Source organism: Chenopodium quinoa, unplaced genomic scaffold, assembly GCF_001683475.1.
Source record: "Chenopodium quinoa cultivar QQ74 unplaced genomic scaffold, ASM168347v1, whole genome shotgun sequence".
Classification (NCBI taxonomy): Eukaryota; Viridiplantae; Streptophyta; class Magnoliopsida; order Caryophyllales; family Amaranthaceae; genus Chenopodium; species Chenopodium quinoa.
In genome coordinates this window covers 1,667,975-1,681,866 of record NW_018745323.1, presented here as the reverse complement: position 1 = coordinate 1,681,866, position 13,892 = coordinate 1,667,975, and the positions used below count along the sequence as shown (strand labels likewise).

At 36.0% G+C, this 13,892-nt stretch overlaps 1 protein-coding gene across 1 annotated transcript; it reads left to right on the top strand.

The window, feature by feature from the left end:
• Positions 1–4,297: 4,297 nt before the first annotated feature.
• LOC110712379 (actin-related protein 3-like) lies at positions 4,298–13,448 on the top strand. Its single transcript, XM_021890834.1, has 9 exons — positions 4,298–4,801; positions 5,745–6,207; positions 7,586–7,732; positions 9,199–9,291; positions 9,383–9,502; positions 11,980–12,090; positions 12,273–12,398; positions 12,474–12,572; positions 13,063–13,448. The coding sequence occupies exons 1-9, from the start codon at positions 4,752–4,754 to the stop codon at positions 13,141–13,143; spliced, it is 1,290 nt and encodes a 429-aa protein (XP_021746526.1). The 5' UTR covers positions 4,298–4,751; the 3' UTR covers positions 13,144–13,448.
• Positions 13,449–13,892: the final 444 nt, after the last annotated feature.

Genomic DNA, 13,892 nt, shown 5'->3' with positions numbered 1-13,892 from the left:
GAAGAATACAACCAAGCAAGAGAGAGAGTGAAGAGTTGCACCAAACAATTAGTACAAACTGCAGCTCAGTTAGCTAAGGAGGCAATTGAGGGAAAAGCCATTGTGGTTGAGGAAGAGCAAGAACAAGAGTCTGAGCATGAAAGTGAGTATGTTGATAGTGAGGAGGAAGAGAACTCCCCAGAACCAATTGATGATGAAGGAAATGATGGTTCCAGGAGAAGGAGATCTGCTTTGCTAGTTAGCCCAGACACCGACTTTTCACAGTTCACTTGGAGGGTTGGTTTGAGGTTTGCAAAAAGAGATGACTTTAAGGAGGCAATTGCTAAGTATGCTGTGTTCCAAGGGAAAAACCTAGTGATCACTAATAGCAACAAGAACAGGGGTCAAAAGGTTGAGGCAAGGTTCATCAAGGGTTGTCCATTTAAAGTATATGGTTCCTGGCATACTGGAAAGACAACCATTTTGATAAAGAGAGTGTGCAATAAGCATAACTGCCAGAGAAACATGAAGAAAAATAGACAGTTGAAGGCTAAATAGGTTGCACAACAGTTTTTAGATGTGTTTAAAACAAGACCTTACTGGCCAGCCAAGGAGATAGTTGAATGTATAAAGAGGGCATACAAGATGATAGTGAACAGGGTGTTTCCATACAAAGTCAAGTATGCAGCACACAAGCTTTTACATGGATCTATGCATGAGCATTACCAAAAGGTGGGGGGGTACTTAGCTGTTGTGCAGAAGAGCAGCCCTGGCAGCCACATTCAATTAGTGACAGTTCAGACAAAGGTGCCTACACCAGTCTTCCAAAGACTCTTTATGTGTTTTGAGGGTCTTGCAATAGGGTGGAAAGAAGGGTGTAGGAAAGTCCTAGAAGTAGATGCTTGCTTTTTGAAGACCTTTATAGGTGGTCAGCTCCTCTGTGCTGTAGGCAGGGATGCAAATGACCAAATGTACCCAGTAGCATGGGCTGTTACAGAAGGAGAAAACAATTTGAGTTGGGAGTGGTTTTTTTACACATATTCAGACATGTCTTGACTTGGGTGAAGGAGATGAAGTTTCTATCATCTCATATGAACACCAAGTAAGTGTCTTATCTTATTAGTGATGTTATTTTTACAAATCATATCCACTCTAGCTGTCAAACTTATTTTTTGTGTGTTTTTCAGGCAATACTCAATGTTGTGTCAACTGTCTTGCCCAGAGATGAGCATAAACACTGTGCCAGACACATCTATGCTCACTGGCACAAGACTTACAGAGGAGATGAACTTAAGCTGCAATTCTGGAAAATAGCAAAATCATACAGCATGGCAGATTATGAAGAAGGATTGAATGAACTTGCTGAAATAAACAATGATGCAGCTGAGGCATTCAAGAAATATAACCCTCCTTTTTTCTGCAGAGCTTTCTTGAAGACCTCAATGAAGACAGATGCCATAACCAGCAACATAGCAGAAACTTTAATGGTTATATAATACAAGCAAGAACAAAGCATCTTTTGTATATGCTTGAAGAAATTAGAACTGGGCTAATGCAAAGGCTAGTGAAGAAAAGGCACGAGATGACTAAGTGCACAATTGCCCTATGCCCAAGAATTCAGAGTAAGTTGAATAAGGAAAAAAATAAGGCTGCTTATTGTAGTGTGTATCCATCTTCAGAGACTTTGTTCAATGTCTCTCACAACATGGATCAGCTTGTGGTTAATTTGGAGGAGAGGAGATGTAGCTGCAGGAAATGGGATATGCTTGGCATTCCCTGTTGTCATGCTTGTGCCTGCATCTTTTTTCTGAATCAAGAAGCAAAAGACTTTGTGGATCAATGCTACACAAGGGAGAACTATTTGAAGGCATATGCAGATACATTTAATTACTTTCAGTCTTCAAATTTAAATACACATGCCACCTGTTATGTTTAATTAGTCTAGCTTGTGTCACTTCTTTGTGTTAGGAACTATTCCTCTAATAGAAGGTGAAAGGTATTGGCCTAGAGTCTCTTGCCCCCTAGCCCCACCTCCCATTAAGATAGGACCAGGGAGGCCTAGAAAAAACAGAGTTAAAGACCCATTTGAGAACCCCAAAAAACCAGGTTCTTTATCCAAAAGTGGTATTCAAATGTCCTGTTCTGTGTGCAAGTCAACTACACACAACAAAAGGAAATGCCCTTATAAGCCAACTGATGAGGAAACCACTGAGCCACCCACAAAGAAGCCTAAGGGTAGACCTAGAAAGGAGGGACAAGCTCCACAAATCCAAGTGCATGCTGCAGTAGATGCACCACCACACCAAGACATCAGTGCCCAACCCACACAGATTGGGAGAGGTGGGAGGACAATCTTGGGAGGAAGAGGAGCAAGAGGTGGGCAACAACCTCAGGCAAGAAGAGCCCAACCACCACCTACTACTTCAGGTGCAGGGATGTCACACTCTGTAGGGGCATCAGTTATACCACTAGTGGGGACTCAGGCATCTGGCACTGGCAGAGGTCAAGGAAGGGGTGCATGAAGAGGTACAAGGGGTGCAGGAAGAGACCAAACCAGTAGAGGAAGAGGAGCTCCCAAGGGTGTAGGAGTTCTTTTTGGTGATGATGGATCTATCCTTACTAATGTAAGTGAACTAAACAGTCATTATATCATGGTTTTATGATAGTGGCAGCTGTAACTAATCACTCTTGCACACTTGTTTCAGGTCCGAGGAAAGTCTACAAGAGAGCTGTCAGGAACAACAACAACTATGAAGAGCAGGCAGGATATGAGTCAGCAACAAAGAAATTACATTGGTGGATTGAGCTCAAGTCAACAATCACACCAGCATCATCAAACTCAGTAGTCTTAGGATTTGTGTGTATGAAACAATTAACCCCAACTTATTTTGTGCTACTATTATGTTGGGTTAGTAGGTGTAGCCTGTACGTTTGGCTACTTATTTTGGATTCTAAGTACTTTTGTGACACATTATAATTTAGTAATTTATGCAGTACTACATGGCTAATGTTTTCAATCCAAAATTAACTTTATTTCATTGCATAAAAAGGCACAGATTACAAATAACAAAGTTCACTGCGTACAACATCACTAACTTCCTTAATTCAAAGTCCAAACACCAAGCTACTTAGATTATTGCCACTAAACAATAATACCCACTAAACACCACTATTTGAACATCAACACCACAATGCCAAAGAACAACCATGAACAAAACAAAGCCATTGTCAAATTGTATTCATTCCTTGAAGACCTCATCAGCTCAATCCTTAATTGGCTAACTTCAGCTTTCATTTCTTGTACTTCTTCCTCAAAATTTCCCTTCTTTCCTTGCAACCTCTTCACTTTGTCTTCTAACATACTCTTTTGCATCTCCAATTCAGCTATAGTTGTTTCCCTTTCAAAGATCTGGAATCGCAAGTCATCTCCATTGGTACAATCAACCCACTTCATGAAATTGCACTCTGTATCCTGTACAAATTCACAAGTACCCTAATTTCAATCAAATTTCAACTACAACCAACAACATAACAACAATTAAGTTACAGGCAACAACAATTACAATGCAATCAATAAACACTCAATTAACTTACAGGCCATTTAGGACAACCAAAGAATTTGGAACCAATATTAGGACCCTTCTTCACCGTACGTACCACCTCATCTAGCCCAAAATTGCATCTCGTGGTAGCATAAAATCCTCCCCTAGAGCTTGAAGATGATGCTGGGGATCCATCGAACTGATTCCTTCCAGTAGCCATTGATAATTCAAAAGAAAAACAAAAAAAAAATTAATTTAACTAAGGACTCAAACAGGGGAGATGAGAGAAGACATAAGAGAGGAGAGAGAAGAGAGAAGAAGAAATAACGGGCAAAAAAATCTGGAAGGAATGCTGACTCAACTTACTAACAACATAAAAACAAGGAATTAAAAATTACAAAATTTTTTAAAAAAAAATAAAATGCCACGTAGGCTTTTAACCTGCATTAGTAGGTAAATCACCTGATGGGAGTGCTGGAGGAAAAATGGGTCAATAGTTAGGATTATTGTAGAATAAACGTTAGTTGGCTATTGTAGGTAAATCACCAATAGTTGGAATTATTAAACTGTATTTTTCCTTTATTTTTTGAAACAACAAAAACTTGTGTTTATTTGCACTTTGTTGACACAAATTTTTTTCCCACCTTTTCTTCATGTTTGATGAGGTAGAATTGGGCTTAAAAGCCTTAAATCTTTAAATTAAAAACACTAAGAAAATAAAGAAGAGGCCCATAATTCCATAAAGTTACTATGAATCTCACTGTGTTTGTTCAATTAATTACACAAGAAAGAAACAGACAAAGAAGAGAGAGAAGAGAAGAAAGAGAGAGTCGTTGAGTTGTTGCTGTTTTTGTTTAGCTGCTAAGGTAAGAATAATCATCCAACCTTCAAATACAAATTCACTCATTCAACAATCAATCAATCAATTTTCCCAAATCATGTTGAATTCAAACCCTTATTAGCCAAATTTGGGGGAAAATCATAATTCAATTGAAATGTTTGGAGATTACTATACTGGTGTCAACCCATCATCATCATCATCAAGAAGAGAAGGTGTTAATCATCATGATACAATAACAGTAGCAGTGGAATCGAATTCATTGGTGCCCCTTTTGTGGCGCTTTCAATGACCATGATCATTTCCCTTCAATCAACCTTCTCTCGGATCTCAGTTGCAGGTCCTTCTTCAAAATCATCGTTTTCTCTCTGCTTTTGCTTTCTTTCTCTCTCATGGATGCCTCTTCTTATCGCCCTGCTGTCGTGATCGACAATGGCACCGGGTATTTCTCTCTCCCTCTCTCTCTCTCTCTCTCACCTTTTCTCTTTCTATAAGTCTGTATATATTGATATATGTGATTGGGTGTTGTGTAAAACTGGGATTTTTTGTCATTTGAGCTCTATGATGAATAGGGTCGATGGTAGATTTTTCATACGATTTGTTGGTGTTTGGGAACTGTCGAAACATAGCTTGCACACCAATTGTTTGATGAAATATTATAATGAGATGGACCTTTTATTGTTATTTAATATTTGATTTGGATTGGGTTTGATGGTGCGTTGCGTTTGACTGTGGGAAATCTTGAAAGTTGACGATCCTACCAAATGTTTTGATGAAATGTGTTAATAAAAGAAAGCTGGTGTTGTTTTTTGCATTGGGTAGCTGTATGAAAAAAAAATGATTTTTTTAAGGACCAAGTGATTGATGAATTGCGTCAATGGTCAAACAGGCATTTGCCATCATCTTGAATGTTGTTTTGGAATTGGGTTGATCACAAGTTTTTATGTACTATAGGGATTTTGGGGAACATTGGATTTCAGCTAGTGCAACTAATAGTTGATGAATTGTGCTAATTATGAATGTGGTCTAAGTTCTTGAGTATGTGTTAAAACTGAGTGTGGATGCTTATTAGAAGTTAGGAAGGTGTTGAATGCGGATCGCCACTAGGTAATTCTGCCATTCTGGTTACATGAGGTGTTGGTAATTTGACATTTTGACAACGTCTAGTTTCATTAGTAATGTGCACAAGGTGCTCTATGGAAATACTTCTATAATAGTGTGAGTTTGGTGACTGAGGTCTGCTTAAATGCGTGTAAATTTTGAATTCTTTTGTTCTGCTTCAGAATGTAAAAGTCATTGAATTCTAGCTTCACATCTCGAGTAAATGAAATTTCCCGGCAACAATGTGTTTTTTAATTTAATACCTTGTCCACCAATCACTGCAGGTATACTAAAATGGGTTTTTCTGGGAATGTGGAGCCTTGCTTCATTGTCCCAACAACTGTTGCAGTGAATGATTCTTTTGTAAACCAACCGAGAACATTGAATAAGAGTAGTAATTGGTTGACTCAATATAATGCTGGTGTTATGGCCGATTTGGATTTTTTCATCGGGGATGAGGCTTTAGCGAGATCTAAGTCTAGTAGTACGTATAGTTTGAACTATCCTATTAAGAATGGACAGGTAGAGAACTGGGATGCTATGGAAAGGTTTTGGCAACATTGTATTTTTAACTATCTACGCTGTGATCCTGAGGATCATCACTTCCTGCTGACAGAAAGTCCTCTGACACCTCCTGAAAGCCGGGAATATACAGGTGAAATCATGTTCGAGACTTTCAATGTTCCGGGGCTTTACATAGCAGTGCAACCTGTGCTAGCTTTAGCTGCTGGTTATACTACATCTAAGGTTGGTTATTTCTTCATTTACGAGTTTCAATTTAGTATTGACTATTGAGTGATATTTTCTGCATTTGTATATTAAATTATGAACTTTACACCTGCTTACCCCAGTCAGTTATGGGATGACTGAATGATTGTTGCAGTTTAGCTATATGATTTTTGATGTTTGGATTTCATCAAAATGGGTTTGTAGCACATTTAATAGCCTAATATGACTTTGGACTATTTATGGTGTTTCAAGTCAGTTCAATGCATTATGAACTTGAACACTAGCTACTGCTGTACTTGTTTGGCACTAAATAGAATTATTTCATGGTGATGTCTTAATCCACATTCAGCTTTCCTTAGCATAAAGTATGAAAGCAACCTTACTCTATACTTAGTTAACATAACATACCCTATTTACTTCATTTATTTAGAAATTTAGAATAATCTATGGCCTCGCTTCTATGGCAATGTAACTATTAGCCTTCCCTGATTTATCAGTGGTGCTGGGACATATGTCACATATCTTAGGGATTGGGTCATTCACATTTTTGGAATTTGATAATGTAGTGGTGATGCTGTCCTTTTTGTCCTTTCATGGCCTCCCCAGCATCATTTCAGAGGTTTGGGGAATTGGTGATGACTATTGGATGTATCGGTACAATGTTGAACTTGCAGAGAGGGATAGATTTGTAGATGTAGTGGTGTTGAGGATTTTTGTAATTTCTGTAAAATTATTTAAGTGACATTTATCTAGTGTAAAAAACAGTCTGAATTCTTTCTGTTAATTTGCTGCCTTTACAGCAAAACATGCTTCTGGCTCCAGGAAGCTTGGTCTTTATTTGTCCTATATTTAGTTCCTTTATTACTGAAACCAGGCTATTCTCTGAACTGAAAGGAACCACCAATTCATACATCAATTTATTTTGGCCAGTATGTGAGGGCTCATCCATGAAAAAGCTAATCCAAATAGATTTTATTTTAGAAGAATGTAAATCAGCAACTATAATTTTCCTGAAAATTTTCTTTTAAGAATTAGGGATTCTCGAAGTCACATATATCATCTCACGGAAGGCACCTATTCACTCCTGCTCTGTCTGTTATTTTAGGATGGCCATAATTAGGAAAGATCTACTCTCGTGGATGTACACTTACTGTCAAAACATCATTGTAAGGAGAATATTATTTAGATGCTATACATGTGGCTGCATATGCAGAACACTCATATAGAGTTGCTGTTAAACTTGGTCGTTTAATATGAAGAGAAGATTCAGTGTTACTTATGCATGTGGCCATATGCCCATATTATTTATATGGATTTCCAAAGTTTTCTTTCTTTCACGTCATTTGATTTGTGTTTAGTGCATAACATTGATTTTATTGATGATATTTTTCATTAGTGTGAGATGACAGGGGTTGTAGTAGATGTTGGAGATGGGGGTACGCATGTTGTACCTGTTGCAGAAGGCTATGTTATTGGGAGCAGTATCAAGTCAATTCCCATTTCTGGAAAAGATGTTACACTTTTCGTCCAACAGCTTATGCGGGTAATTTTTTATTTAATTTTTTTCAAATTATTTTTTTTAAAATATACTTATTAATTATAATGATTAAAAGCACTGTCTGCCAGAAATTTCAGATTTAGTATGCACAAATATAAAGAAGTATTATTCAATAATGTTTCAGTAAGTTTATACACATCCTTAAGACTGCTTTTTCATTCCTTTTCTGGAAATTTGAGTTTCCACACTATTTATTCACTACCCCTTGACCTCTACCTTGATTTTTACACAAGGAAAAATATAGCTATGTGGAGTCTTATTAGGTTTTTCTTGCTGTAAACTTTCAGAATATAAACTATTTTTTGTAATATATACTTCCTCTGTTCTTTTAATATTGCACCATAAGGGTTTTGCACAAATTTTTTGATAGTAGGAAAAAGGAAGAGAAAGAGGTAAATGTACAAAATTGCCCATGTGATTGTAAATATAAACTAAAGAGTAGAGTGTAAAAAGTAAAGGTATATAGGTATTTGTAGTGTGAAGTTGTGAACATAAATATTTCTTTTCCTAAAATGGATATGGTGCAATATTTGTGTAACTTCCTTAAAAGGCAAGTGGTGCAATATTTTTTTAAAAGAGAAGTATATTACTTGTAGATAATTGAAGATATTTATGGTTAAAGTCAACCATTGGGATGCATGAAACTTCAATTGTTGTGATATATAAATAGCGGAGGAAATACATTTATTTAGTCACATTTCAATTCTTAATTCTTAATAGGAAAGCAATATTAAAGGGAAAAAATGCTGAAGGAAAAAATGGATGAATTAATATGTTGAAGAAAGAAAACTAGTGAAATGGAAAAAAGGAAAAAAAAATAAATCATAATTCAATGTTTAAACAAGCTAGAGCCTAGAACCCATGATATTTTTTTAAAAAAGAATTTTATAAGGCAGAGGAATTCATTTTGAACCGGGAACCAGCAGAATATGTCAAAGCATGTGATACAAAGCATATTCTACAAAGTTAGAGCCTTACTTTTGTTTCCCATACGTGATAAATTGTTTTTAAAGAGGGTACACAATTCCTGCCTAATTGCTGTATGTGGATTCATCAATGGTCTGATGCTCATATAATCTGTCCTGCATGCTTTTAGCTAAGAGTGGATTATAAAGATGATGCTAGCTACCACTTATGTTTCCACCTTTGATCAATTTCTAATCATGTATGGCGGTGTGGCCAGTATTTATCCTTGGTTTTTGGTCTCAAATGTGTACTTTGTGTTCTCTGCTCTTGTGTACATGCAGGATTATGCTTCCTTATCTTTAACTTGTCTTTTCTTTGGAATGAAATTTACCTCCCTTAATTATCATGGATGTTGGAATGTGTTTATATATGGCTTGGATGTCCAATTCCTCTCACTTTGCTATATGGGCTTTTTCCTATCCGTTCAAATTTCTGCAGCAGTTCAACTGTGTTCTTTCTGCATTTTTTTATGTTAAACATTGTAGGAAAGAGGAGAGAATGTACCACCAGAAGACTCCTTTGAAGTTGCTCGACAAGTGAAGGAGATGTATTGCTACACTTCTTCAGATATTGTCAAGGTACTACTTCAATTGATCTGAATCTAGTACAGTTTAATTGTACATAGTTGCTGAGTTGATATACATGTCACCTAACTTTTGGTGTGTTCAGGAGTACAACAAACATGACAAGGAGCCCTCTAAATATATCAAGCAATGGAGAGGAATAAAACCAAAGACTGGAGCTCCATACAGCTGTGACATTGGCTATGAGCGGTTCCTTGGTCCTGAGGTTCTTTCTTATGCCTTGTCATTTCACAGTAACGATTTACTTATATAAATTGACCTTGTATATGATGGAGTACTGGAGTTATCTTGTTATAATTAGGCTGAGCACAAATCTGATAATCAATATAAATTATTTCTGTATCTGATCCAAAACTTTGAATATTAGATAGATATTTGATACCAAAATTTTGTTGTTTTCAGTGTCCTTGCCTAGTCTTCATTGTTACATACTTACATATATCAAATTCACAACAAAATTAATGTGCTGAATACAACTGTTTTATTATCAATTTACCATGAATGAGATAAAGATGATTTTAGGGAGTAGGGACAATAAAAACACAAAGTATTAGAAGAAGAACTAATAAAAGCACACATAAGAGCGATTGTGTGAATAATTGATTTATTACCATACAGTAAAAACTATTGATCTATCAATTAGATTACCATGCATGAATCATCAGATCAGTGAATCTATGTAAGGCGCTAGTTCTTGGCATAATGGTTTTACTGTAGTCTTTGGCCTTGTGACGGACATGACCTGTTGACCTTACCTAGTTTGACATCTAATCACTCTGCAATTGGTTAGGTTTTGCTTCCCTAGCAAATTTGCTTTGGCTTTGTAAATCTTGGCTTGGATTCAAAAGGATGATGAGAAGAGAGGAAGGGGGTAGATGACATTAGAAATGATAGCATAGATGAGGACTTTAGGAGGAATATAAGTAGGTTTTAGGAATTTGGAGAGTGAGAAAGGGTAAAGACTAATGAGGAATGAAGATGGTTGGAAAGTGGGGAAATGGATGCGAGAAAATTGAGGAAGGACTGTGATCCAACTAGTAATCAAGCTTGATCTTTTCATATTTTACAAAAGAGCCCCTTATATCAGATATCGGATACTCAAAAATGCTAAATTACATATCTGAATTGGGTTTTATTATCCGAGTTCTCTGATATCTGAGTCAAATTCATTTTTCGGATCGATTATCCAGAAAATCAGATATAAAGGATTGGTTTTTTCGGATTTAAATATAGTTTTGCTCTGTCAAAGTTATAATGGTATGTAATGGTTGATTTTTGAATAACTCACTAGGTAAGCTAAAAAGAAACACACACCTTTGACCGTGCATAACTTTGGTTTTGCAATGTAAATAATTACAGCAGGCTGATATTTTGAATTTATTCATTGTGTCTCATCTAAATCTAACGTGATTATATCTCTTCGTACATAATAGTATAAAAAAATATTCTCAAAGTTCATAAAGTTTGACTATGAAAAGACAATGGTGCTGCTCAAACAAAGGAAGTATTTGTTGACCATGATGCTTTCCTTGCATTACAAAGTTACACACAAATCCACCATCATTACTTTCTACCAAATGGTCTGTGAAAAAACTACTATATTTATTCTTGGAAGCTGGAATTTTTTAGTCCAAAGGACTTTTCAACTGAATTTCTTTCTGTTTGGTTTGGTTGGCTTTCTGATGCATATAGAATGATAGGAGAAAACAGTTTTATCTATGACTTTTCTTGATTGTGAATGGCCTCAAAATTTCAAATCTCAATTTGCTTATACATGTCTTCTTTGTCTGTATCACAGTGTTATAATTGTTTCTTTATTGGCTTCAATTGTATTTATTGCTAAGGGGATAACTTTAGGGTTCTGTTTATTTCAACGGAAAACATTATTCGAAAAATTAATCTCTCAAAGAAAACAATTTTAAAGGGAAAACATAATTGTTAAAACAATTTTCCTTTGTTTGTTTCCTTACAAGAAAGATAATGGAGAAAGAGGAAAAAGAATATTGGAGTGTAAGGGAGGAGAGGAAAAGAATGTTAAAACAATTTTCCTTTGTTCTGTTTATTTTCCTTTGGGAACATTGTTTTTCACCCTCTACAAACCAAACAACAAAAGGCGGAAAATATTTTTCCTAGAAAATGTTTTCCTTCAAACTGACTGAGTTTAAATAGGACTAGATCTGATTATGCCATATAGTGCTAATTGTGTTGCTTCAAGGTCGTTATCCACTTATCCTGGATCAGAAAACTTGACTTCTGCAATTTATTAAATTATACCCTTTATTTATGTCACCTTTTAGGTGCTTACCTTTATATTATCTTATCTGACGGGTGATAATCATTTGAGGGAAGAGGGAGTTTGATTCAAGGTAGCAATCTGGTTTGATGTAGTAATCTTAAGGCTGATTTAATGTTTAGTGTATATGAGATGGATTCAGTGGCTGAAACCCCAATTCCTGTGGACAAATTAAGATTGTCTGGTATCATTGAGAAGAAACATTGTAAATTTTTTTTGGTCTTGATGTATACCATCAGTCTGCAAGCAAACAATAAATCCAAGTTTTTTTTTAAGATTAATGGTCTCAGAGATTCTGTTTATTATTGTGTCTAATATGCCTGTGTGCCTTTCTACCCTCACGCCTTTTGAAGCTACGATGTGCTTATCATTGGCTGTATGGTTCACAGGTTTTTTTCAACCCAGAGATCTACAACAGTGATTATACCACTCCTTTACCAGCTGTGATTGACAAGTGTATCCAATCTGCACCAATTGACACAAGACGAGCACTGTACAAGGTAGAGTGTTATATGCTCTGGTTGAAAGGTCGATATGAAGTATTTAAGATTTTAATTCATTCCATCAAAGAAAACACTTTTTGGCTATATTTCTGTGTCGCTCTGCTCTAGGTGTATTAGGCTGTACTGTTGTAGCTTGGAATTCTACTTTTTGGCCTAACTAATTATGTGGAATGTGCCAGAATATAGTGTTGTCTGGTGGCTCAACCATGTTCAAGGACTTCCACCGTAGGTTGCAAAGGGATATAAAGAAGATTGTTGATGCTCGAGTTTTTGCATCTGAGGCACGGCTTACTGGAGGAATGAAGGTAAGAAAACCAATAATATATTACAGTACTTAGAAACTTCAGCATTATGTGCCTGATCTCTCAATTTGTTGGCAGTCACAACCGGTGGAAGTCAACGTAGTGAGCCATCCTATCCAGAGATATGCAGTATGGTTTGGGGGATCCGTACTTGCTTCAACTCCTGAGTTTTTTGGAGTATGTTGCTTCCCTTTTAATTTGAAGTTGCTATTCAACTTGATGTTGCTTTTAGCTTAATTATCATGCGACTGCCAGACCCTATTGCTATTTGCCAATGTTATCATATTACATACAAAAATTTTTGCGCAACTCTACTGCTACTTTGTCCTTCATGACTCCATTTCAATAAATAAATGCTTGTCCTTGGGGCTTGGAAAACAGCTTCCTCTTAAATTAAACTGTACTAGATATTGGTAAGGGTTAAAGGCTGCATAGACTTTGACCTCCCAAATTCCTATCTATGGAAAGATCAAAGATCCCAGATTCCTACTATATATATGGAAAGATCCCAGATTCCTACTGTATATATGGAAAGATCCATACACAAATTGATCTATGTTGCTATTGCTATCCATTAGTGTTTCTGGATTAATTTCATGCTCTCAAGATGGTCGTCAGTTTACTCACCAAAATGAATAACTGTATAAGCAAACTATGTTATGTGCAGGCTTGCCATACCAAAGCTGAGTATGAAGAATATGGGGCAAGTATTTGTCGCACAAATCCCGTTTTCAAGGGGATGTACTGATGCAATGAGCACTGCAGCGAAATACTTCAGTTGCATTGTATCAAATGGCAATTTTGGCTTAGGGATTTCCACTTCCAACATTAGGACTCCAGTTTATGCATGCTCATGACTCATCTAGGTGGTTTGTGTGTTTTAGAGCAACTGGGAAGTGGTGTAAATTAGAAATTTATTTAGTAAGAAAGCTTGAATTCTCCTGTAGTAATTCTTTGTTAGGAAGCTGTACATTGCAACTCTACAATCTACACTGCCATTGGATGCTTTTTATAGATTTTTTGCTACCATTGATTGTCAATTGGTTATACCTATGCGTTTTGGTGGCAATAAATTGCTTTTCGATCTTCTACTGTTAGATTTTTTTTTCCCAATATAGTTCTACTTTTTGGTATAACCGCATAATCTACAATGACAGTAAAATCTAAATAAGAAATTTCTAGGATCCAATAATTGGAACTTTTGAAATCTGCTATTTCAATTGAAAAAACTCAATTCTCTACAGGTATATTTATTAACCAGTTATAACTGCACCCTCTATAACTACTGGCATTATTTTTCCAGTAATTACAATATTGTAATGTTTTGACTTTTACACTTTTTATTTTTTGAATTTTGACTTTTACATTTAATATTGCACAATTTTGAATACTTCATATGGAGTATTATCTTTAGTTATCAATTAATACAAAATTATTAATAGTTGATATTGTTGAGATTCCCTCCTTTACTATGTGATTTGGAATGCGTAATTTCAT

What these genes read in the sequence shown, in the direction of transcription:
- LOC110712379 (XM_021890834.1), top strand. Translation starts at nt 4,752, where the DNA reads ATGGATGCCTCTTCTTATCGCCCTGCTGTCGTGATCGACAATGGCACC. An exon ending in CTGGTTATACTACATCTAAG is followed by an intron (nt 6,208 to 7,585) that starts GTTGGTTATTTC and finishes ATTTTTCATTAG; the next exon opens with TGTGAGATGACAGGGGTTGT. An exon ending in TCGTCCAACAGCTTATGCGG is followed by an intron (nt 7,733 to 9,198) that starts GTAATTTTTTAT and finishes TAAACATTGTAG; the next exon opens with GAAAGAGGAGAGAATGTACC.